This window comes from Penicillium canariense (assembly GCF_028826845.1).
Source record: "Penicillium canariense strain IBT 26290 chromosome Unknown utg000003l_segment0_segment0, whole genome shotgun sequence".
NCBI classification, from domain to species: domain Eukaryota; kingdom Fungi; phylum Ascomycota; class Eurotiomycetes; order Eurotiales; family Aspergillaceae; genus Penicillium; species Penicillium canariense.
Genome location: NW_026622730.1, coordinates 2,173,319 through 2,198,331, shown reverse-complemented (window position 1 = coordinate 2,198,331; position 25,013 = coordinate 2,173,319). Strand labels below are relative to the sequence as shown.

Here is a 25,013-nt window from a genome sequence, read left to right as displayed (position 1 = left end):
AATCAAGCCGCGCCATCGGAATCAATTCCCGCATTGTCTATACGAAGAACCAAGTTGATGGAAAATCAACTCGACCTTCTCGTTGTATATAGTCTCAGTTAATCCCCCTGGTACAAGGACAATCAATCTTCCTTTGAATTACTTCACCATGATTTAGCACTCTAGTCCATTATCAAGACTCTGCATGCTGATCTCGTTGCAGAAAGGTATACGAAGGTATACTATGGAAGTCCCGACATCATGGGCTGTCCTAGTTTTGTGCCTAGTGAGCGCTGGAGTTCACTGGATGCATCGCTGTAGTGGATCTTGCATTGCTTGGCGGAGTTTTCCATTCTTGTATGATTATCTTGGCGACCTTTCCTATTAAATAGAAGACAAAGATCAATAACATCCACGGCATCTATTGTCCGTGGAGATGGGGGAAAAAAAATATATATATAAGCTGTGCATCATCCGTGAATCGAACACGGGCCTCGTCGATGGCAACGACGAATTCTACCACTAGACCAATGATGCTAGTTCTTGTTTGGAATGACGGCCCGCTGTTTTATTAACCTTTGAAAAGTTTTTCTAAGTTAGGCTTAGCGGCGTCATCTCAATTTCCCTGTGCGGATGTTGCAAGCTCAAGACACCGTCAAAATTTTTGATAAAGAACCTACCCTAGGAACTCATTGTTGTTCATTTAAATTAGATATTGTCGCTTTTGTCTTGCGCTTTTGATTTTTTTGGCTGGTAGGTTGCAGGATACGAGGTATGAGGGTTTTGGATATATATTTCAAAGACAAGCCTATCTCCCAAGGCCATTAGATAGCACCAATCAGGTGAGATTGGCTACGTAGTAAAACGAAACCTAGGTAGGTATTCCACTCAGGTGTGAATCGGGAATCGATACAGTGGACAGTCCACCCGATATCAAATCAAAGTACTCAAAGAAAATGTAGCCCTCTCCTTGTCATCTCTCACCAAAGTGGTAATCGTCCACTGCCACAGATCCTCCTGTTTGGACTCGTCATAGCTCGCTGTACTCGACTTTATTTTTTTTCTCCCCTCAAAATAGACCCCACTCATGCCTTCAACATCCGAGTCAACAGCCAGCCGAGCCAAAGACTCGCCTGATTCCTGGGGCCTGTGCACATTGGGGCTGAGAACCAGGCGCAAGAACGGGATAATGTTCGGTAGAACTCGCGACCATAGAAATTTCAGCACCCAATGAGCACCCCTGGCAAGACCCGTCCCTGGCATAAGGCCAGGGTCAAAAGCAACAACTGTCCAGTGCCTCCCATGCTTCTCATTGATGGATTCAAAGCGCCGGTGTAAGGCATACGAGTAAAGGACATTAGCCAACTTCGTGTTGGTGTAGTGCTGCCGACCATTCTTGCCGACTGATGCGGACGGCGGATAAGCAAGGTCCTTTGCAGACTGGTAGTTTGCGTCAGGCATGCCAGTCTTCTGCTCGGGATCGTGGGTTCCACTTGAGACGATCACGACGCGAGCAGTGTTGGCGAGATAGGGTCTCAGGAGAGAAAACAACAGAGCATGGCCGATGTGACTAATTGCGAAGGTCTTTTCAAAGCCGTCCTCCGTATACTCGACCCCCCGGGGAACTGCAAGGCCGCATTGAAGATCAGTGACTGGATTGGAGGAAAGTGACGTGCTTCCCAGTCTGCCGCAAATAAGCGGACATTAGCGAGAGATGATAGATCCAATTTCAGAAATTGGACATTTTGCTGATCAAGGAGACTGTTTAACGCGTCTGCTGAAGCAGTTGGATCCGATCGCGACGCTATGACAACTTGGTAATCCGGACGCTGACGGGCGATGGCCAATGCGCAATGGTATCCTAAACCAGAGGTACCGCCGGTAACGAGGACAGTTCGTTGGAGGTTGGATGGCATTGTTGGATTTTCCAGCAGGAATGAAGTATACTTGGCTTAGTTGTATCAGACGAGGAAGTTCAGTGAGGAGTGTGTAGAGAACTGCAGTACATGGGGTGGCAGCTGGCATGTAAATATATCTGAGAGGCATCCTGACATGATCTAACTTGGGAATCGGTTCAACTATCTAACCGACGGACTTAGGAGATACATCAAGATTTATAGGAAGGGTGAATACCTTGCAAAGAGCAGGCTAGACAATCGACGGTGCCGTTCCACACTAAACCAGAACGGTACCGTCGGTTACTAGACATGGTTAGCGCAATTTTATCCCGCAGCTGTTCTCACTTGACTTACCTAGCAATAACTACACTGAAAGTGGACTGCAGCAAACAGCTTCGCTTCGAAGTAACTAGCCCCCATGACAGAATGACAGAAAATAACAATCAAACAGAGCTTCCGCCACAGAAGTTGTTCCACTACAGCGCTGCCCACGAGGTGCTAATCTGCACCAGCTGCCGTTATGCCGTTCAGCCACGAGCTGTTGTTCGTCATCTGAAAGAGATTCATCATATTTATCGCGAAAAGCGCCGGCCATACATTGCATATATCAGAAATTTCAAGTTGAGAAAGCCGGAAGAAGTAAGACTTTCAGGTACGGACCAGTTTCCAGTGCCCTACTTGCCACTAGAGCAGGGATGGCGGTGCAAGGCTCCTGGTTGTGAATATCTCTGCATCTCCACCAAAAGAATGGAGAATCATTGGTCAACGAAGCACGGTTGCAAAGGTGAACCGAGTCGCGACTGGAGTGCCGCTCTCCTGCAGACTTTCTTTCGCGGTAACATGCTGCGATACTTTACTGGGATTGCGCAGAACAAGGACCTATCACACCCGTCCGATCCTATTCTTGCAGAATCGCCTCACATACAGGATATAGGAGAAAAATACAACCTAGATGGGCTCGACTTGCGGATTTTGAAACACTATTTCTCTTCATCCTACAAGACTTTCGTGACAAGCGACCACACAGAGCAAATCTGGCTCAGCGTTGTGCCTGACCTTGCATATAATCAGCAATTTTTATTAAGCGGCATCCTGGCTTGTACCGCTCTACATATGGCTCATCTTGACCCTACACAACATCAGCATCTTACCATTCGCGCCTGTTCTCACCAAGATTCAGCACTTCCCCTGTTTCGCTACGCAATAGACCATCCAACAGAGGAAAACTGTGATGCTATTATGGCTTTTTCATATCTATTGATTGTGTACTCCTTCGCAACCGATATCGAAAACACAAACAACTCATTCTACATAATCGAAAACGCGGGCTCGATATCTACCGGACCAAAAGTCGTCCTTCCTCAGTGGCTTCACTTCATTCGTGCCGGGTGCTCCATGCTTTGCAATGTGTGGGATCGAATTGAAACGGGTCCTGTTAGTGCCTTGGCAGCAGCCTGGGAAACAGAGGAAGATATAAGCGACAGTGACTTGCCGCACCTGGATTATTTCCTTTCAATCGTTCCCAAGGATGGATCGTGGTCTGAAGAGAGTATCGCGATATACCAGGAAGCAGCGACTGCGTTAGCCGAGTCTTTCGCTTACCTGGAACGTGCGAAGATGAAATCTGAGATTAATACGTGGAGTATCCTGGGGGGATGGCCGGTGCGCGTCAAGACTGAATATGTCACCCTGCTCTCTGAGCGACATCCAGGAGCCTTGATTCTCCTTGCCTATTACTGCGTGTTATCAAAGGAGATGGAGAAATTCTGGTATTTTGAAGGAAGATCGGCCAGGTTGATATCGTGCGTTTCGAAGGTGTTGGATAAGACGTGGCATCGTTGCATCCAAGAGGCTGTAAATATAGTATGTGATTAGAAAGGCCAGTCAACAGGGCCGTGCCGAGGTTCGAAGACCATTGGGGAAATTTTGTTCGGTCTTCTATAACCCTAAAATCGCCTTCGAGACACTTGTGTTATTTGCTTATTTTCGGCGAACTGGGCACGAATAAAAAACGCAGGAGAAATTAGACGTTGATAGTAAAGAGTAAGCCGAGACAAGGAAGAAATCAGAGAAAAATCCCATCTGAAGATTTGCCGATACAAATATCTGTTTGCCTAAACCAGTCTGCCGTTGTCTGCCTCTTTGCCGGTAGGTGTTGTTCCTGAGCGCCGCTTGAACACACGACAGAGTAGCGATGCGCCACTGCGGATACCCCGCACCAGTGAGGTTGGATTGTAGTGTTTAACGCGGAACATGTAGTACATCAGCACGGTGCCAAAGACATTGAAGCCAATATAAGCCCAGCCAAGACCAAAGTTACGCCAGCGTTCGCCGTAGTCTATGGCTTGATTAGCCACTAGAGCTCAAAGTATATGTAAAGAGAAATCAGGGGGACTAAGGGGATTTAACTGACAGATGTTGCTCAAAGCCAAGTACTGATCTGCGTTGGTAAGTCGACAATACTCGCAGTTGCTTGTAGCCGCGGAATTATACAACTGGCCGCCTGCAGTTGTGACATATGGATCCAAGTATGCACCACACGTCTGGCCAGCTGGAGGGTTAAACACACTCAGCTCAGCGGTAGAACATACGATCTCTCTACCATGCAAACCAGTAGCCGTAAGACCAGCAACCAAATAAGTCAACGGAGAAACTCTGTACATGAAGATCCAGAAACCTAGATGGAGAACAATTTTAGCAGATAGTATGGAGCTCTTCACTATAACCCATTATCTTACCTGGTAAGGCATTTGGTGGCTGCATGACGCCGTTAAACGTGAGTGTCATGATGAACATCAGGGTCGCGATCGTGCCACCAGTCTCAGCATCAGGCAGGGAGGCTATGACGAGAGACGCAAAGGTAGACGTGAAGATGTAGAACTGAACGACGAGTAGCAGCATCAAACCCTGCCTTTGTGAAGCTTGTTCCGCTCCATAAATTGGATAGTAGTAGCAGGCCCACGAAATGATACCAACAAGGACTTGATATGGGATTTCGACGATGACGTTGGCAATGAGAAACGCAGCCCATGAGTAAGCCTTGGATGGGCGCTCTCGTACTTCATAGAGGGAGCGCTGGATGACAAACTTGGGCATGATTCTGGTGAGGAATCATAAATTAAGATCCAGAATTCAGAATGATTGACGATGAACCACTTACTGTTGAACCAATGTTGAAAATACTGAAGTCAGCATGAATGCACTAAACAGAACATCCTGAAATCCTTGCAGCGAGCTGTCCGGCTTGAAGAATGTGAACCCAACGAAAAGAGATGCCAGAGTACCCAGCAAGATTTTGGCCCACACATAACTCGGCTCGCGCCAGAAACCCTGGAACGAACGGTGTGTGACATACGTCAGTTGCGTCATAAACGGCATTGCATATTCACCATACTGGGAAACATCTCCAGTACTGGCTGCCGAAGCTCTCTCATCATGAATCCGGTCAATTTCTGTTTGCACACCCTTCGCTTGTTGGCTTTCATTCCACGTAACAGACCAGTCCTTCGTAGATTTGCCAGAAGCACCAGCGCCAATGATTTCAAGCATGTACTCCGCAGGCTATCTTTTGTTAGTGACAACGGAGTTAAGGCCAGGATAAGACATCTTACATTCTCAGAGGATCCGCAGACCCGGGCTCCGTTGCTTTGAAAGTAGTCTAGTAGTGTTCGGGACTGGTCTCCAATTTCGCCAAAGTACACAGTCTTTCCGCCCTTTGCCAAAAAGAGGAGGCGATCAAACTGTTGAAAAAGTAAAGCAGACGGCTGATGAATCGTTGACAGAACAGCCTGGCCGTGCTCTGCCAGCTTCCGCAGAAACGAGCAAATGGCCCACGAGCTCTGAGAATCCAATCCACTTGTCGGTTCGTCCAGGAATATCAGCAGTGCAGGTTTAGCAGCAAGTTCAACACCGATAGTCAGAAGCTTGCGCTATATCCAAAATAGGTGAGAAGTTAGTCATTTTTCAACTACTGATTTGTTCAACAGAAACATACCTGCTCCACGTTCAAACCCTCTCCTGGAATACCCACGATTGCATCTGCAAAGTCCTTCATGCCCAGCATGTCGATGACATCTTCGACATACTGATACTTCTCCTTCTTTGGTACAGTTTTCGGTTGGCGAAGTATAGCGCTAAACCGCAATGCCTCTCGGACCGTCGTAGTTGGTAGGTGAAGGTCTTGCTGCTGGACGTAGCCGGTCTTTCTTTGGAAGCTAGTGTCGAGGGGTTTGCCGTTAACGAGCATACCCCCAGTGACAACTCCAATTGAGACGCGCTTGGCCAGAACGTCGAGTAGAGTAGTCTTGCCAGCACCAGACACACCCATCAGGGCTGTGAGAGTGCCAGGCTTAACCCAACCGGAGACATTATCCAAAAGTCGTCGTTGTCCACCCTTGACCGGGATATCGTAGCACACGTTCCGCCAAGTAAAGATATCATGCTGTGATGGAATGGCGGAAGTGTCTCCTTCAGTCTCAGCATCCTTCGTGGCTGGTGTGACCTCAGCTACAGTAGCCCCCTTTCCACCCTTCTCAAGACGGCGCAGATGTGCAGGTACATGTCCTCTTCGGAAAACAAGGTACTCAGCTGTAGAGGATGTAGCGGAGTTGATCTCAGACGCAATAAGATACAGCGCCATGAAGAACATCCAGAATCCAATGAGAATACCGAAGTTTCTCCACTCGTGAGCATAGCTGTAACTGTACTGAGTTTGAATATACGCGTCACCAGAGACAGTCCTTTCTCCGGCAACAGCGCCGCGGACAGCACAGATGAAGGAGTCACCGGGCAAGGTAGGGTACCCAGGGATAAACTGAGAGCATTCAAAGCGACGACCGTGGAACTCGTTGGCAACCAGAGCTTCAAAGGTATAAAACACGGGGTTGATCCAACGAATCCAGCTGAACCAGGGAATTTTGCTCATTTCGGGTGCAGTGATAACGAAGCCGGTATAGATGACGATACCCAGGACAATGACTCCAGCCATGGACATAGCCTGCGCAAGAGTCTTGGTTGATGCTGCCAGAGTTCGAAAAACGCATGACATTGCCAGCGTACTGAGGAAGGTAAAGACAAAGAAGATGAAGAATTGAGAAGGCTCGTATCGCTATACAGACGGTTAGGATCGGTTGATTGGGACCAGAATTAGAAGAAAACGAACCAGGTTAGCCAAAAAGTAGAAGATAATATTAAACACCACCGCGGACACAAACTTGACTGGTATGTCTGCGACGATACCTCCTAAGGCTTCTGTAAAGGGGTGAACAAAAGCATAGGAAGCTTGCTTCTCGATGACAGGTCGTTGATCGTAGAGCGAGTTGATCTCGGTAATACTGATAAGTGCATTCATCCTGGAAACCAATATAAGAATCATTCCCCTGAATTCTCGTTTTATTGGGAACTCACAGAACAGAGAAGAACAGAGCAGCGCCTTTACTCTGGAAACCTGCAGATGCATTTGGGGTTCTGAAGAAGAGTAGTCAGTGACTCACTTCATAATCGTATAGGAGAGGGTAGTCTTACCCAAAATAAATGGAGCCGATGATGAGAGACATGGCAATTCGCCCAATGACGGTCGTCAGCGTGGAAGGCTTATCGTTCCAGATGCTGCAGAGGTCAGTCAACCAGATGTTCCCTAGAATCACGGCAAGTTTGCAGGAAATGAGAAAATTTACCGTTGATAAGCTCTCTTCACGCAAAGCCGAACCTGCATAGGGATAGAGATGACATAGGGACTCTTTGGCCGGACGTGCTTGGCCTGTCGCATTCTCTTGGTCTCGTCAAACTCATGCTCAGCAGCTCCTCCAGGAGGATACTCCTGTCGGTACTGTGCGATTTCCTTCTGGAGTCTAGCATAATTAGAGCTCTTTTTCCAGTACGCCTCAAACTCGTCAGGAGTGCGTGGAACTTTGTTCTCCATTCCATCTCGAACTGTCCGTTCTTGCGGGTTCGTCACTGAGGTGAGGAAGTCGCCAGTTGTTTGACGAGCGGGACAATCCCAGCCCATACTGATGAAATAGTCTTTGGCTTGGTCGCATGGACCGAAAAAGATCTCCCGTCCTTGATACAAGACAATGACCTTGTTGAAGACATCATAGATTGCCTGAGAGGCTTGATAGATCGCAACCGCATGGCAGGAGCCCGTAAGATTTGCTGAAACTCGTAGTGCTTTGGCAAATTCCAGGGCGCTCGCAGAATCCAGGCCGCGAGTGCTATTGTCCCAAGCTCCTACTGGTGCACCAGACACTTAAAGATATCAGCTTGAATCAGGACGACTTTCGTGGGTAGTCAGTAACTTACAACCCATCTCAGCAATGCTGAATGAACGTTAACATTTTGATAATATGTACATCACAAGGGCTGAAACATACCTGACTCGCTTTCGTTCACCCCCCGAAACACCCCTAATATAGTCGTCGCCGACTGAACACTCGGTCAGTCCTGAATATCACTGTTTATACCCCAAGAAGCGTGAAAGGATGATCAGAAGAGGACAAGGTCGATTGATTCCACGGCCGATACAGGATGGTCGGAGACTCTCTTTCACGAATAATCATGCGAATAAGGCACACGTACCTTTGGTGTTGTATGTATGGCTCAGACCAAAAACAGCCATGGCCACTTGTGTAATATGCTTGGCGAATGTTGCGCGACTGACCCCGTTGAGCCGATGCTCTGGAGTACGCGCTGCCGCCGCAAATTGCAGTGTTTGTCCCACCGTGAGGTGTGGAAAGTGTTTATCAACTTCCTGGTTGTAAAGGACCTCTCCCTTGAACTCACGGTGCATTCTTTCCATGGGAATGCCATTGTACTGAATATCAGAGCCTTTCCCGACTTTGAGTCCATGAAGTTCTCCAGAGAGACTCTTAAGGAATGTCGAGCAGCCACTACCAGGCCGTCCAAGCACAATAAGCAGCTCGCCGCTCTTAAGAACACCGTCGAAGTTGCGAAGAATTAGCTTCTGCGAATTGGACCTCCCAAATGAGATATACTCCTGCAGCCGAAATGGAGCAAGGAGCACTGAGCCGACATTTTTCTGATACTGGAGCGCAGAGCCAGAGCCAGCGATGTTCAAGTTCTCCCATACAACGCCGGTCGATTTGCGCAGAGGCACTCCTTCTTTGTCCATCAACTTCAGCTTCATTCTTGCCCACTTGTAATGGTCAAATTGGTCGCTGGTAGGATCGAGGACGGGGTCGCTCAGCTGGATATCTTCCAGTGTATCTTTTCGTTCTATACCGTTCATCCCAACACCAGAATCCACCGCGCGGTGGCGGGGGAAGTTGGAAGCGATGCGGGTCAGCTCTTCTCGGTCCTCGGGACGGATAGACTCGAAGACGGCCCTTTCATCATCGGGAACTGCTTCGGAGCTCGATCGGGCATGAGAGGAGCTGGACTGGGTGATCCCATGATCCTCCTCTCTTTCGGCCATCGTGGAGGATTGATGGCTCATGGGGGCCACGAGCGAATAGGGAAGGGGGACGGGAAGGAGTTCACTTTGTTACACAACTTACAATCGGCAGAGAGGAAATCAAGGGAAGCTACATAAAGAAAGTTCATTGAGGATCTGCGCTGCAGATGATACAGATGGAAGGGTCGCATTTGCGCGGGTTCCTGCAACCATTATGGCAAAAACACAGTCTTCAACAGACTGAGTCTTACTGCTACCGCCATTGAGACCAGGGACTCTGAGCTTTTCATTCGATCCGCGATAGAGTCATGATGTCAAGACTTAGCGGAGCTTCATGCTGCACTGGTATTGGACTAGAACCAGCGGGAAAGCTGGAGATACCGGATGCGGCCATTCCATCCCGAGAATTTGCTGCAAAACGAAGCAAAACACTCAGGTACCAGATCTTGAGCTAGGATTATTATTCGGTCGTTAGATCTGCATTCCTATTTCGTCAGACATGTTCCATACCCTCACGTTGCTCACTTGGAGGTAATGAGGCTCTCCAGGGCGGTGAGATCACAGATCTGGTTGGCACCTCAGGCCACAAACCTTAAAGCCAAGTGCAAACAGTGCAAAATTACTATCAGAAAAAAAATAATTTATCGCCGAGATCGACGGTCAGCCAGACCATCATTCAATTCGCATAATGGCGGACATTCAAAAGACTCCCTTCGTGAGGGATCTTGCCTCAAGCGGTATGTTGATGTAGTACAACAAAGTCTGGACACCATTATTCTGACATGTTCACTCTCCAGACCGCAAAGTTCGCGACAAGGCTCTCGAGTCCCTCACGCAATTCTTGCGCTCGCGCAACGATCTGTCCCTTGTTGACCTCGTCAAGCTATGGAAGGGTCTCTTTTTCTGTATGATTAAGCTGTCAACTTCTTACTATCTACCACTGAGCATGAGCGGCTGACAATTTCGCCCCGTAGGCTTTTACCACTCTGATAGACCTCTCACGCAACAAGCTCTCGCCCGCGCACTCTCCTACTCCCTCGTTCCATCTCTCCCTCACGCCACCGTCCACCGCTTCCTGCGCGCATTCTGGATTACTATCGGCCGTGATTTCCACTCCCTGGATCGGTTGCGGTTGGACAAGTACCTCTTCCTGATTCGTTGCTATGTCGGAGTCGCATTCGAGGTCTTTGTGAAGGGATCGAACAAAAGGGCGGCCGAAGATGGGAAGAAGCGCAAGCGACAGGATAGTGGTAAACAAGGCCGGGGAAAGAAGCAAAAGAAGCAGGTGGAGAGCGAGACCGCTCCCGCAGAGAACGAGACTGAGGAAGGAGATGGCAAATGGGCCGATCTCGAGGCTTATATCTCCATCATCGAAGAAGGTCCTCTGTGCCCTGTCAACTTCGACCCGGATAACTCATCCAAGCCCGTTGTGGATGAGAAGGACCCGAACTTCGTTCCCATGCCGCACGGTCCGGATGGCCTGCGCTATCACTTAATTGACCTTTGGGTTGATGAGCTGGAGAAGGTGTTTGAGTTTGAGGGAGATGAGACCGATTCGGAGGATGAGCCAAAGAATCGGAAGATCAAGGGCGACGTGCCCATGGAACTGCTGTTGCGGCCCCTGGAGAAGTTGCGCACTGAGAGCCCTTACAAGCCCGTACGGACAAGGGCTGCGCAGGCTCTTGATGATGATCGGTTGGTGGAGTGGGGAGTCCGTTCTCGGAAGATAGAGGAGGACGATGAGGATAGTGAGGGAGAGTGGGGTGGCTTCGCCGACTGAAAGAGTTGATGTAAAGAGCAGCCACTATGTGCACTCCAGTGTTTGTACAGCATATTATAGCGAAACATGAATTGGATTCAAAGGCAACCATGGTTTCCAAAAGTACCGCCATTCTACGAAGGATATCACGTAGAAATATACAACACGTATTAATAATCCTCTAACTTGATATTGAATCACTGTACAGCTCGACATCGTAATCTCAAGAACATTTAACAATAAGGACTGTCGAAAACACTGCCAGCACCTGGTAAAAACAAAAAATACATTAAAGTGCCGGGCCTCTTGCGCAAGGGTATCATGAATAAATAGCAATAAGGGCCCGGGACAGACGGTATCATACTTAACATCAGCCAAGCTGAGAGAAAGAGGGGGGTGTGTTGCCCACACGCAGGCGTGGCGTGAGACAGGTCACCTCGGCCCGTCGGCTTCATATACACGCCCCGATTTGGAGAGCACTGTGCCCAAGCCTTGGTGGATCTCGCACTGGAATGCTTCAAAGGGGACCTGTTCGCCATCGACGCTGATATAACCTTCCTTTTGGTGGGGTACAAGGCGATATGCACTGGCCTTGCGCATCTTTACGTCGTCCATGTCGAAGAACCCGCCGGATTCAATCTCGGTCATCATTTTGACTGACGTGATGCGACTAACAGTCCCGTCAATCGTAACGATGTCCATGAGGCCGTCGTTGGGAAGGGAGGCGGGAAAGAAATTGGTGTCCTTCGACATGATGGCCATGTTGCCGGCATAGAAGTTGCCCATGGTTTCGCCTGGGACGACCTCCCAGTCCTGAGGGAGGTCATCCTGAACAGTGCCATACTGAAGCTCTGGTAATGCCGGAGACTGCTTGGCAGCCTCAAGGCGGTTCTGATCGACAAGCAAATCCTCCTCTCTAGCTTTGAACGCGGCGTAGTGCTCCTTGATAACCTTTTTATCATCCATCTCGACCTTGATGGCCAGGTCACAAGGCCAGATTGTGCGCTGCAACAGACGAACCAAGAACCCATAAGTAAATCTCTGGGCGCCCATCCACCGGATATTGTCGGTACCTAGATCTGATTCGGCAACGATACCAAAGGACTGGGAAAGGAAGGACAAGGTGCGAGTGTTTTGTTGCGTGACTGAGACCAGATCCAGAGGGGTCCTCAGGCCCTTGACAATGGCAAGCGCTGCGATTGAGTTGCTACCTGTACCCAGGCAGTTCCAGGTCATACCATTTCCAGAACCGCAAGGGAGCAGGGCTACGGCCACTTTGGCCAATGCCTCTCGGCCATTGGATCGCTTTCCCAGCCCATTGAAGACTTCGTATGGGAGACCGTCACCAGAGCAACAGATAATCGCGTCGTACGCGTCGATGTCGAGCTGTTCCGCGATTTGTATGGCATGCCCGCGGTATTCCGTGCTCTGTACGTCCACTTGACACCGCCCAGCAGCAAAGACTGGCGCGGCGTACTTCTGGTATAGGTTCGCGGCGTTTCCTTTGCCACCAAAGGGGTTGATCAAGATCTTCAGTCGCTTCCTGCGCTGGGCCGTACCGTAGGCTAGATCCAGTAGGTTGCTCATCCACGCCTCGACAGTAGGCTTCTCTTTCTCGCTGATGGGATAATGGAGGGTGGCCACGGACACGTCGTCCTTCGTGGACGGCTGGGCATAGGTGATCACCAGACTCGACGGCCTGACCTCGGCGTCAAGGATATTATACAAAGAAATCGCATGCGTGGTCTTGGTCTGCGCTTCTGCAGCGGGTGCGGTATGGTGGTTAGCCCATTGATCAAGCGGCAGCACGATTAACTTCGAGGAAGATCGCCAGAGGGGCAAAAGAAAGAGGGTCTCAGCTTACTAGACTTGCATAAACCGCAGCAGCCACGGGCTGATTTGCGATGGGGGCGATCGTCTTCAACGCGAGTTAACAATTACTGTCCGGTTGCGGAAATCCCATTGGGTATCTTACCAACGATCAGAAGTGAGTCGCCGCCCAGGGTGAGAGAGACCGCCTTGTCGATGACCAGGGTCGCGTCATGCCGCAGCCGTGCTTCCTGCTGCTCCGCAGCTGAAGCAGAAGAGCTCATTCTGGGAGGCGAAGGAGAGAAGCTCAATTAGCGCATGGCAGGAGGAATCACGCGCGACGGAAATTCCTTGAGAAGGGAGAGAGGGTAAAGATAACAAGGCTGGAGAGATCGAAGATCAACACCCGCGAGTTCCGGTTCCTGAGGGCTGCAGGAGGTCCCTGCACGCCTCGGATCTGCCGTGCCGCTCGGGCGGCACTAATATGTGCAAAGCACAACCAATAACTATAGTTAGGTTTGTAATTGGTCATCATGCACACCTGAATTGAATATGTACGGTACAGCGACTTGTATAGCCAGGATCATTATCTATTCCACTACTCCCCGGTCTCAATACATGACAGAAATGATAATAGAGAAACACAACTTTGTCTGGGGGGAAAAAGAAACAAGTTAAAAAGGAGACATCATATAGCCTGCAATCCGCTGGGAAAAAAAAGAACAAAATCTACTTATGCTGCCGCCGCCTTGAGGCCCTTCAGGGAACCCAAGCTCAACGCCAGGCCCTGCGAGCGGCTGCGGATCCGGACAAATCCGGTAATCGGCCCGTCGTCACCCTCCTTTTCAATGCTCAAATTGGCCAGAGCATCCTCGCCTGGAGAGAAAAGTTAGAAGGAGCTATGTAAGATGTATTACGCATGAGCGTGGGGGAAAGGACGTACCGAATACGCTGCGGGCGTAGAGATTTGCACTGAGGAAGCGGCAATCACCTTTGAGCGAAGCCTCCGGAGTCAAGCAGGCCATGTTCGTGCTTTCCATCAGCTGCTTGAGGAACTCACGCAGAGTCTTGGTCTTGGAGTTAATGTTGACTTTGTTCTCCCACTCGAACTCGGTCCACATGGTCCGGAACTGAGTCTCCGTGCAGTGGGCGGGCTGGATGTAGTCCATAATGTCGGCGTGAATATCGTTGAGGATGACCACGTGGGTCTCAGTGGAGCTAGCGCCGTCGTAGACAATGTTGCCGAAGATGACACCAGTGTCAGTCGAGGAAACCTTGACGGTCGCCTGGACGTTCAAGAAGTCGCGTGGGCCTAGGTTATGGGTTGATGGCCGCTCAACAACCTTGAGATCGCCCAGGGTGGCAAACTCCACGGACAGGTTCTGCAGAGTTTCGGCGGTCTGGTTGACCAGCAGGACGTCAAGGACAATGTCGAACTGGTGGACGGTAACATAGGCCTCGGCGTAGACAGAATCGGAGAAACCAGTCAGTTGCACAACGCGGCTCAGCTTCGAAGGAACGTTCTCCGTAACGGCGTCGCCGCCGGTGGCCCTGGCCAGATCCAGCTCAATCTCTTCAGCACCCTCCACAGTGTTCTTCTTGGTAAACTGCCGGAAGGGAATGGCGTCGTCGATCTGCACAGCACTCTTGGCCTTCTCCACGGCTTCCTTTGCGGCCCTCTTCTTGTCTTCAACCTGGACCATAGCGCGGAATGCCTTGCGGGTATCCTCCAGGAAGGTAATTTCTAGGTCCTTCTTTTCGGAGAACTCAGCGAGAGAGCGGACGCAAGTCATGACACGGTCGACAGAGTCCTCATCGATCGGAGCCTTAACAAAGTGCGACTGTCCGACACGCATAATGGAAATCATGATGAGCATCGCCTCGGCGCGAAGAGCATTGGTACGGGCGGTATCCTGGGAGACCTCGGAGTGACGCATAACCAGCTTGGTCAGGGTGGAAGAAAGAACAGTGGCCAGGTAGTAGTCGCCGTCCAGAATTAGTTGACGGAGAGGCGGCTTCTGTGCAGCTTTGACAGCCTCAAGACGAGCAGCGGCAGCAGATTGGCTAGTGAGAGCGCTCTCAGTAGCGTATGTGCCGTCAGCCAGAACCTTGCGAGATCCAGTAGGAGCAGCCTTGGCGTGGCCGTTGGCCTGCTCTTGGAGAAGGGCATTGTCCTCGGGAACCTCGTCAAGTAATCGCTGCTCAGAGGCCAGGATGGGGATTTCACCAAGACTGGCACGAATCTTCTTCCAGGCCTCCCGAATATCGCTCTCCTCTAAAGAGTATTCTCCAACAACCCAAAGAACACCACGATAGACCTTGCCAGCCCGGACCTCGCTCAAGGTGGACACCAGACGGTCGACAATAGATCCACGCAGATCGGGGAACTTCTCAACAACCTCCTTGACAAACGAAATCACATCCACGGCAGAGTTGTTGTTGAAGTCAGCAATGAAGTCCATCAGAAGGTCGACCACGCTGGCGGCAATTTCGGAGAACTTGATGGCACAAGTGTGTATTGATTGAACGAGGAGTTGGCGGTATTCGTTGTTCTGTTCATACTGCTCGTCCACAGTCTTAGCGAGCTCCTTCTTCAGCAGCATGACAATTTCCTCAACGTTCTTGCTCGAGACCATCTCCAGAGCGATGCCCAGGGCCTTCCGGCGGACATCGATGTCGGGGCTGGTGAGGACCCGCAAAATCTCCATGGTCAGCTCATCCAGGACGCCCTCATTGCGGATCCGCAGTTGATCCACACGGTCCAATACAATGAGCTTGACATTGTTGTCGGCCTCCCGGATCGCAAGCTCAATTAACTTGCCCGCGGCGGCCTTCACGGCGACAGGGTTGCTGGTCAGGGCGGTAAGAGAGGTGGCTGCTTCATAAACGACGGTGCTGGTAGGGGCATCGAGAAGTTCAAGCATGAGTTTGAGATACCGCGACTAATATCCGTTAGAACAGCGTATCACATAAATCGCCCCTCCGTTAAGTGCGCGACCCACCTTGTTCTGGGGGTTCTGAACAGCATCCTTCCGCAGGAACTCCAGCTCAGCCAGCTGAAGAAGCTCATCAGTGTTAGGAATGGTATCGAAGGTCGTTCGGAGGTATTCGAGCGCATTCTGGTGGCTAATGGACATGAGGGCGGCGAAGGCATTGCGCTTGCAAGTCCCATCTGTCTCTGATTCGAGGAAGGTCTGGAGAAGCTCGGGGGCATCGGGGATGAGAGACTCTGAGTGCTGGAAGATGGAAGCAACCGCCCACGCGGCGTTCTTGCGCACATAGGCGTGGCGGTGTTCCAGACACGAGCGCGCCGAGGAAAGGAGGGGTTCGATGAGTTCGGGTTCGCGCAGCTTGCACAGGAAGCGGAGAGTATTTCCTCGAACATATTCGTTGGAGTGTTGCAGGTCGTTCCGAATGCCGTTGCTAAAAAAAGGGGGGGAACGTGTCAATTCACCGAATTCATATTGTTGAGACCGAGAAATTGGTTGCCATACCAGACCAAGATCATCTCCTGCTTCAGCTTGCCAGTCGAATCGTGCTTCGGGCAAATCTCATAATAGAAATACAACAATTTCTTCAGGGACTTGCTCTTCGAAGGCATGACAAACCGAATGATGTGCATCAGCAGCTGGGGCATTGGGTCGCCGTTGAGCATGGCCGTAATAATTGTCCGCATGGTCTCCATCTTGGTCTCATCATTGCCCTTCTCCAGCTGGAGCTTCAGCTCCTGCTGGGTCGGCTGGTCCGCCGTATTGTCCATGTGGACCAAACTGTATGCATTTTCGAGGAAGGACGCCATGGTGGTGGTTTGAGGCTACGGCCGGGACGAAGGGGAGCTGCAAGTTGTCAGTTCGGGGGAATGTTTTGGACACCTCAGCGCACCACCGCGCCCACTGTAGAACGCACCAGAGGCAAATCTCCCAGGCACAGAAGGTTCAGACCAATGTCAGAAACACGCAATTAAAGTAATCCAACACCCCTCGCCGGCCAGGAAATCATGGGCGTGTTGGTTTTGATGCGCAAATGGGGGGGGGAAGCATCAACCTGTCCCTTTGCCCCGTCCGGTCTCTGTGTGGATGACTAAGCCGGCCGCTTTTCCAGTCCGCCGTTGCTGCTCGTCACTGCCAATTCGACGACAAAACCACACCAAAATGTCGACCAACGAGACGTTCTATCTCCGTTACTAGTAAGAATGACAATGCGATGAGAAGCCCAAGTTTCCTCGGCTGCTGACAGCTTCCGCAGCTCCGGTCACTCTGGGCGGTTCGGGCACGAGTTCCTCGGTGAGAAGTGCCTCTCCAGAGGATGCGGACTTATTTCATGGCACTAACATACACTAGAATTCGATTTCCGATCCATTGCCGATGGCAGCAGCGCCGCAGTGCGATACGCGAACAACTCCAACTACCGCAATGACTCCCTGATTCGCAAAGAGAGTGAGTGGGGGGTATCCGCACTGGAGACCGTGCAGGCGATCTGACGGAAATAAATATAGTGTGTGTCAGCTCGGCAATGATCCAGGAGATAAAGCGCATCATCAAGGAGAGTGAGATCCTGAAGTACGAGGCCATCCTCCTCCGAGGTGCATGATCAAACGCTAACCCTACTCAGAGAGGACGACTCCAAGTGGCCACAGAAGAACAAGGATGGGCGCCAGGAGCTGGAGATTCGACTGGGCAATGAGCACATTTCGTTCGAGGTACGATCCAGTGGACCAGAATAGCACAACTTGGCAACACAGGCTCAGACGCCTTAACTTCTTACAGACCGCGAAAATCGGCTCGTTGGTGGATGTGACTGAATCGGCAGACCCCGAGGGTCTGCGGGTATTTTATTACCTAGTTCAGGACCTGAAGGCGCTGATTTTCTCGCTCATTTCTCTGCACTTTAAGGTATGTCTGGCTTGGCTCCCTTCCTGTGATGGGTTCGGCGACAGCGCTAACGGGGCCTTTGCACTTCGCAGATCAAGCCTATCTAAATAGCAGCTTGAAGGGGTTGAGGTTGAATTTGGTTACTTTTCATGATACCGGGCGTTCGATCGAGGGTTCATTGCGAGGGTTCATCATGAAGCATGGGACCCATAAGCAGATAATATGAAACAGGCTTTTCGAAAATTCCACATCCCGAAAGGGCGCTTAGAAATAAATCCTTGTAAATACGCCAGGGTCTTTAACGCACCTGGCCACGCCCCATTGATATTTTCCACCCTCGCACGCGTCTCCGCGATTGCCGCGCGCTCAGCTGTACCTGACGTATATATTGTGGCCTCAGGCCGCCAGCGCCTCCCCGCGCTCGCATGACCCCATGATGGGCCGCCCCGGTCAGGACTGAACCCGTAGACTTCTTCTCCCTTTAAGATCCAGATCTCCACCCTCGCCCTGCTTCCTTCTTGTTATTTGCTCGGTGGTTCTTTTTCGTCTTTGGGTGCGCCTGGTTCGATCCGATGTCTGCTCTTCTCCTTCCTTAATCCACCCCCAATGCCGACCCCGAGTAACAACCACCCGACTTCGATCGCCGAGGTGATCTCCACCCGGACTTGTCCCCCGGAACTTGATCGTATCTCCGCCTGGAGAGGCTCACCGGACTCGACTGTTTCCGCTAGCGAGGCTATTGAAGATGCACTCACGCCGGCCAGCGTCATTGCACCATCCGTGCTGAGTCGTTCTGACGATGGAAGCACGCTCTTGGCGTCAGAGCCGGTGAAAGTGGAGAGCAAGATGACCGGCGCGACGGACGACGAGACTCCGCGCGAGAGGTCCAGCTCTCCCACGGATATTTGTGCTCGCAGCCAATCGCCCGTCATGCCGCCGAACTCCTCTCTGCTGCGTTATGAATTTTCAAATGTTCGGGTAAGTCTTACGGCCCATCACTCTCAGCGCCACGCCGCCGTTGACCATCGCCACAGCTCCTGCCAAACTATTCCTCGTCGTATCTCCGCTCCGGGAGCAGATTTGTTGGCACGCAAATGTCAGACCAACAGGTGTATAATGTCGACGTTGAGATCAAGCACGTGGACATGGCCGAGTCTTTTCTCTGCGGCTATCTTCGCATTCAAGGTCGGTGACTCACGCGCATCCTGGCCGGATCTGGAATACCAGTCTAACCGTTGTGATTTTGTATCAATAGGGCTTACGGAAGATCACCCAACCCTGACTACGTTCTTTGAGGGAGAGATTATTGGTACCAAGCACACGTTCCAGACTCGCAACGAGGAATGGGGCGCCAACGAGAAGACGGATATTCATCACTGGTCCCGGTTTCCTGCTTGGAAACCGCTTGCGAAGCAGGCGAAACGGACCGACTTTACCTACCGCAACTTTGCCCAGCGTGAACACGTGTTTATGAGATGGAAGGAATATTTCCTCGTTCCAGACCATCGGGTGCGAACTATCTCTGGCGCTAGCTTCGAGGGTTTTTACTATATATGCTTCAACCAGATTGAGGGATCTGTGAGCGGCGTTTACTTCCATGCGAAGAGCGAGCGGTATGTCACCGTGACACTGGAGATCAAAATTGATTTTGCTGACAGAATCATCAGGTTCCAACAGCTTGAGCTAAAGCATGTCCAAGACCATGGATGTGCGCCAGCAGTCGAGTTCCGCTAAACTCGCTGTAGCTTGACTGCTGGCGCTCGAAATTTAAACGGCCATGACGAATTTTATATTCGCCTCTCTCACATATATCCCCTCCTCCTTTCTCTTCCTTGGTACACAGCATGGCTGGGCGAGCGTTCTCTCGTACCTCCCTGCACTACTCACATTTGACTTGACAAGAAGCTGGGTCTTCCGCAGACCAATGCCACGCCTAGCTCCTCATGTTTCGTATCCCTCGCATCATTTCTCTACTCAAGTCCTCTCCGACTCTAGGTTTATTGGACTTCCGTGTTTTCACGGCAGTTTCGAACCTCCTCCACATCGCATATACCCTATTGGTCTACTCCTGGCGCCAGCTTGTCAAATTGTATCTCATGCTTCACGAACCCTCGATCTACGAAATGGCGTTTCTCTTTTTCTTTGGCGAGATGGGTTCCTTTCTCTGTTTTGTCTTCCCCTTTACGATATTTCTTTTTATTAACCTCACCCGCCATCTATTTTTGACCCATCGTTTTGTGATATGTATCGAACCACCAGGCTTGTGTAGGTCCGCAGCCTGCTTGAGAAAAATCAATATGCAGGATTTTCTGGACTCAACTCATTCCGGTGCTTCGAGCTGATAGTGTAACCATGTTTGATATCATTGTGGCTCTGAGGCAACTGCCCATGGAACAAAAATCCTTGGGATCTCGCGTCTAACTACAGCTTACTTGATAGATTCTGTAGACCTGAACCATATCTACTTAGAGTATCCGTCGAAGGAGTTGAGGGGTAAAAAAGGCTGACAATTACTCAACGACATGCATGTAGTAGTGTCAAGTACCGAAACAAATAAGTGGAACTCTTTCCGTACACTAAGAGCACCTATCAATTAACCAACACAGAAACCCAGCGCCAGACAGATGAGTAGAACCTGAACATTACCAGCAGACTCAACTTCATATATGCAGAGATGAGGTTTAAAAACCACAAAATCAAAACGAGACGAAAGTAATAAAAGAGCATAGGGGGTATCACATGCGATGCCGTTTGAGCATGGGACAATTCAAGCCGAGATCGAGCGAGTGTGGTGAAAAATTGTAAAATATCCCGTCAAAAATGAAGGAAGCCAAGTGCCATGCAAGGACGACAAAATAAGTAGCTGCCAGTAAAAGGCAGAGTTGAAATATAGAAAGTGGAAAGAATCACATATAGGTCGAGCCCTGGCGACTTGCAGAGCCTGAGCTGCTGTAACTGCCGTTGTCGCTGCCGGGTGTTGCAGGTTCAAGTACCACCTGCTGACGGATCGAGACTATCCACTCGTGCTGGAGTAGCTCGGCGGCAGTGGGTCGTCGCAAGGGGTCGCATTCGAAGCAGCGGCCCAGGAAGTCGATGCCTACCTCGCTGAGCTGATCGCGACTTGGCAGAGTTGGCTGATTACCCTGAGCAATGTTGTACATGATCGCCCACTCATTGTCAAGAGTAGACCAGGGACGGCGACCAGTCGCCATTTCCAAGATCACACATCCCAAGGACCAAATATCAACGGCGCCCTGCCGGTTGACCAAGTTGGGGGAGTCGCCACGGATGACTTCAGGAGACATGTACATGGGGGTACCAGTGGTAGTTTTCTGGTTTTTGCGCTGGTTGGGAATCTGGGCATCCTTTCCGAGAATACCGCCGTTGGGCGCGTCCATCGGTGCGACTGTGCGACCCGATCGGGCGATGATCTTTGCGGCACCGAAATCCACATACTTGATGACTCCATTGTGATCGAGCAGGATGTTTTCGGGTTTAATGTCTCGATGCACAATACCTGCTTGGTGCAGATAGGCGAGACCCTCGAGGAGTTGGAGTGCATAGACCATAATAACCGTCTCATCTTCGATGCGGCCGTGCTCTAACAAGCTAGCGAGTGAGCCGCCCGAGCAGTACTCCATGAAGATGTAAACCTTGTCACGGTGCACTTCAATGCCATGATAGGACACGATGTTTGGATGATCCAACACTTCCAGAACTCCCATTTCATCGCGAATTTGCTGCGCGATCTTAGGTATCAACTGGGGATCCTGCAGACGGATTTCCTTGACAGCCATCAAATAATTGCTATCCAGGTTGATAGCAACATACACAGAGCCGAAGGTACCGCCACCGATGAACTGGCCTTGCTGCCACCGTAGTGTGACGTTCGTGGCAGAGGATGAGAGAACCGTAAGAGACCTGTCGGCCTCGTTGGAGCTCTCTAGGACCTTTCCGAGGGCTTGGCGTTTGGCATCTTCCTCCACTCTGCGGTCTTCAATCTCCATCACTCGAGCGTGCCACTGCTCGCGTATAAGCCTTGATGCCTCTTCGTCAGTTAGCATGCGACCAGCGCCGTCCTTGCGGGCACCAGCACGCTCCTCCATTCGCTGTTTCTCAGCCTGAGCAGCAAGAGATGAACGAGCGCCCATGATATCAAAGTGGGAGATGAGCAGGGACATGCACCCCGCGACCTTCGACCGCAGACGGCTAAACTCTTCCTCATCCATCGACAGGAGATGTCGGCTGGAAGTAATGGCCATCGCAAACTCCAGGGCAGCCACCGCCCACTTGAAGGTCTTTCGGTCAGCGGCATCGCATTCATCACAGATAAAAGAAACCCAGTCGAGAGACAGCTCCACTAGCCGGGCACTGTTCATAGCGCGCCGATTGGCGTCGACATAATTGGAAGAACGCTTACCAAACTCAGTTGCGAACGCATAGCAAGCCTGAATCAGGTCGTTGTTCTCCCACGTCTTCTCCCGAAGTTGATCCTTGATCACAGCCACACTGTCCATGATAGCCATGGACAGCTTGAAGGATATTTTCTTGATCTTGTTCAACTCCACGTTCACACGGCCAAGATTCGCGCGCTGCTCAATCGCCATATCCAGCTGGATCCCAGTGAGCTGGGCCAGCTCCATCCTGGCATTCTGCAGTCGCTCTTGCATGCCCTCAACAACTAGACGCAGCTTGCCAAGACGAACGTCTGTCGGTTGCTCCAAGAAATCCACCTGCATTTCCTTGCCAGCCCATGCCACGGGCTTCTCCGGGCGAATGACCAGCACATACGGAATGTGTGGCCCGTCCTTCGTAGCTTCGTCTTCGCGGAATGAGGTGGCAAGAATAGCTTGGATATCGGCAGGTCGATTCCATAACGAATGGTGCGCAATCAGGTAGACTCCCCTCTGGCCCACTGAGCTGGGCGAGGTAACAAGGAAATGGTCAGAGACAAGTAGCGCCTCGAAGAAATCGTACGCGATATCGGCTGAGAGGTTGTACTCGGTGGCATTTTCGAAGAGTTGACAGAGGAATTTGGAGAATCGGTATAATTTGCGCTGGCGGATACGAGTTGAATCCAGAATGCTCTTATAGCGCTTGTCCATATCCGCTACCGACTCGTTAGGTCTCGGTACAAGCTCGCGCTCGAAGTGAATCATAAGGCGTTGAAGTGACTTGGCAGTCAAAGCACTATGAAAAAGATAGTTAGTTTCTGGTACATTCGTTAGATGTGTGAATTGAAATACCTAAACTGTTCGGCCACCTCGATATCGCCGCTTTCCAGTTGCCGGCCGATAACGTAGGAGAACTCCCACTCCTGTTCGAGGATTTCAGCCTCCTTGAATGTGTTCTTGTTGGCATTCAATTTCCAGTTCAGAATCTTGAAATAGTATTTCATGGCATCTAAGACCACCGAGTCGAAGTTCTCGTCAACACAAGGCGGTAGATCCCAGCCAGGCTCGGGACTCGAGATAGCCAGATAGCGCTGCTTGATTTGAGTCGCCACCCTCATCAAAATCTGGAACTGAGAGATCATCTGATCCACCAAGATAGGAGACTGCTGAGCGGGGTCCTTCATATTTTTGGCGTAGGACAATCGGACGCGAATGATTTCTTGGATCAGCCGTGAGGGGAAATTGATCAAAGTCAAGAGCTCTTCGATATAAGGGGGTAGATGTCGAGCAGCAAAAGCCTCCGCATTCTCAATCAATGTGCCCTTTGCCTTTTGAATCACACCGCCAAGTCCGTTTAGCATGCTGTGGTCGCCCTGAAGCGTTTTCAGTCCGTCTTCCTTCATGATACGATCCAGGAAAGTTGACTCATCCGACAGGTCACTATTCTCAGATTTCGTTCTGGGCTGGCTGAAATCCAGAGCATCGTTGCCGACCCAGCTTTGCAATACGGCCAGCTCAGTGTTGATGAGAGCCGTAATATTATGCCAGGCAAAAATGGCGGCACGACTCGAGTAGAATTCTTCCGAAGCGGTACGAGGGTTCGCAGCTTCCATCTCTTTGGACGTAGAGTAGAGAACCTCGCATTTCTCGATCTTCTCCACCACATCCTCAACCTGCTGCCTGGGCGGTTTGCCGATTTCTGTCTCCCCCTTGATCTGGAAATTGATGATATCTTCGATCACAGGGTTAAGCTGTGCTCGAGCATCCTCAATGAGCTTCCGTTGGAGGGCAAGGCTTCGTCCACACGTCCTGGCCCGAACGCCCATCCAGAGGGCATGGCCCAAAGCAGCTGATCGCTTCGATTCAGTGGAGTCGATCAAGCGCTGTTTCTCTTGTCTGACCACATCTCCCTTTAATACAGAAGCCAACATCGAATGCCACTCCAGCCGTTCTTGATTCTTCGGGTTCTTCAGTTCTTCGATCGTCGGCAGGTTGTCATCGGCAAGGAATAATTGGGTATCGGGATCGTAAGCATCGTCATCAAAGGGCACTTCAGAGGAAGGCGAAGGGTCCTCGAGATCGGCATCTGCGACGACCATGTTGGCGGATTGCGGGTCGTCGTCAAAGTGGTGATACCAGGCCTGCGGATTAGCCCGAATGCGCTGCACATAAGCCTTTTCCTGAGCGCGATATTGTGCGTTTGGGTCGCGTCGGGTGCCTCTTTTCGCCGACGAAGAGCGCTGCCGGTCGCTCTGGAGGCTAATATACTGTGGCGGGCGGCGCTGGGGGGCGTAGGTGTTGGAGGGGGTTCTCGCGGGCGCCGACGGACGTTGAGGACGTAGATCAGTGGCCATGGCATGAGGATCGGGTTTCTCGAGGACGGCGGCGGCCCCAACACTAGCCCCGCGTGGCCGCGTAGTCGAATTGCTGGTCCATGAGGATCCCAGGCTCGAGGAGTGGGATGGAGGTGAGGAGGCAATGGTGGTGGCCGGAGTCTGGATCTGAGCACCATCGATGAAGCCCTCGCCGGAGGATGAGTTGGCCCTCAGGGGGTATTGAGGGGGAAACTCATCCGAGGACCCCGAGCCATCCGAGTCGTGGCTAGCGATGTCGGGATGCTCCATGGTGGACCGTGTGATGCAAGAAAGCTCTGGCGATGGGATGGAGCTCAGGGAATGATAGGGGCCTGTGGCGGTGCGGGTGGGTGGCGGGGCCAATGAAGGGCCCTCCGCCCGGGGGGACCCCGGTCGCGCTTGTCGCGATCCTGCAATCCCTGCTTTCCGCCCTCACCGTCTCAGCTTCTCAGCTGGCTATGACAGAGATCGGCTGCGTATCCTACCGGATCCAGCGGAGTCGTGAGCAACGATCACGTATGTGGCAGCGAGTCTGCGT

At 51.2% G+C, this 25,013-nt stretch overlaps 9 protein-coding genes across 9 annotated transcripts; 4 read left to right on the top strand and 5 right to left on the bottom strand.

Moving 5' to 3' along the window:
* Positions 1–912: 912 nt before the first annotated feature.
* N7482_005627 (uncharacterized protein) lies at positions 913–1,895 on the bottom strand (the record flags this gene model as incomplete). The annotated part of the gene is made up of 2 exons (XM_056687752.1): positions 913–1,604; positions 1,652–1,895. 2 exons carry the CDS (start codon positions 1,893–1,895, stop codon positions 913–915), a joined length of 936 nt encoding a protein of 311 aa, XP_056543307.1.
* A 729-nt stretch (positions 1,896–2,624) lies between these two features.
* On the top strand, positions 2,625–3,752 carry N7482_005626 (uncharacterized protein; the record flags this gene model as incomplete). The annotated part of the gene is made up of 1 exon (XM_056687751.1): positions 2,625–3,752. One exon carries the CDS (start codon positions 2,625–2,627, stop codon positions 3,750–3,752), a length of 1,128 nt encoding a protein of 375 aa, XP_056543306.1.
* A 239-nt stretch (positions 3,753–3,991) lies between these two features.
* Positions 3,992–9,309, bottom strand: N7482_005625 (uncharacterized protein; the record flags this gene model as incomplete). Its single annotated transcript, XM_056687750.1, has 13 exons — positions 3,992–4,215; positions 4,291–4,554; positions 4,616–4,977; positions 5,038–5,438; positions 5,489–5,806; positions 5,872–6,984; positions 7,039–7,228; positions 7,284–7,343; positions 7,401–7,484; positions 7,553–8,123; positions 8,178–8,194; positions 8,249–8,300; positions 8,454–9,309. The coding sequence occupies 13 exons, from the start codon at positions 9,307–9,309 to the stop codon at positions 3,992–3,994; spliced, it is 4,512 nt and encodes a 1,503-aa protein (XP_056543305.1).
* A 667-nt stretch (positions 9,310–9,976) lies between these two features.
* N7482_005624 (ribosomal RNA processing 1 family protein) lies at positions 9,977–11,068 on the top strand (the record flags this gene model as incomplete). Its single annotated transcript, XM_056687749.1, has 3 exons — positions 9,977–10,025; positions 10,086–10,193; positions 10,263–11,068. The coding sequence occupies 3 exons, from the start codon at positions 9,977–9,979 to the stop codon at positions 11,066–11,068; spliced, it is 963 nt and encodes a 320-aa protein (XP_056543304.1).
* A 411-nt stretch (positions 11,069–11,479) lies between these two features.
* Positions 11,480–13,140, bottom strand: N7482_005623 (uncharacterized protein; the record flags this gene model as incomplete). The annotated part of the gene is made up of 3 exons (XM_056687748.1): positions 11,480–12,807; positions 12,912–12,965; positions 13,023–13,140. The coding sequence occupies 3 exons, from the start codon at positions 13,138–13,140 to the stop codon at positions 11,480–11,482; spliced, it is 1,500 nt and encodes a 499-aa protein (XP_056543303.1).
* Positions 13,141–13,589: 449 nt separating this feature from the next.
* Positions 13,590–16,655, bottom strand: N7482_005622 (coatomer subunit beta; the record flags this gene model as incomplete). Its single annotated transcript, XM_056687747.1, has 4 exons — positions 13,590–13,732; positions 13,800–15,798; positions 15,859–16,279; positions 16,351–16,655. The coding sequence occupies 4 exons, from the start codon at positions 16,653–16,655 to the stop codon at positions 13,590–13,592; spliced, it is 2,868 nt and encodes a 955-aa protein (XP_056543302.1).
* Positions 16,656–17,007: 352 nt separating this feature from the next.
* N7482_005621 (mago nashi family protein) lies at positions 17,008–17,834 on the top strand (the record flags this gene model as incomplete). The annotated part of the gene is made up of 7 exons (XM_056687746.1): positions 17,008–17,024; positions 17,102–17,139; positions 17,197–17,292; positions 17,352–17,415; positions 17,468–17,555; positions 17,623–17,748; positions 17,820–17,834. 7 exons carry the CDS (start codon positions 17,008–17,010, stop codon positions 17,832–17,834), a joined length of 444 nt encoding a protein of 147 aa, XP_056543301.1.
* A 499-nt stretch (positions 17,835–18,333) lies between these two features.
* On the top strand, positions 18,334–19,461 carry N7482_005620 (GID4/VID24 family protein; the record flags this gene model as incomplete). Its single annotated transcript, XM_056687745.1, has 3 exons — positions 18,334–18,705; positions 18,762–18,912; positions 18,983–19,461. 3 exons carry the CDS (start codon positions 18,334–18,336, stop codon positions 19,459–19,461), a joined length of 1,002 nt encoding a protein of 333 aa, XP_056543300.1.
* A 1,172-nt stretch (positions 19,462–20,633) lies between these two features.
* sskB (uncharacterized protein) lies at positions 20,634–24,745 on the bottom strand (the record flags this gene model as incomplete). The annotated part of the gene is made up of 2 exons (XM_056687744.1): positions 20,634–22,917; positions 22,974–24,745. 2 exons carry the CDS (start codon positions 24,743–24,745, stop codon positions 20,634–20,636), a joined length of 4,056 nt encoding a protein of 1,351 aa, XP_056543299.1.
* Between the last annotated feature and the right edge of the window lie 268 nt (positions 24,746–25,013).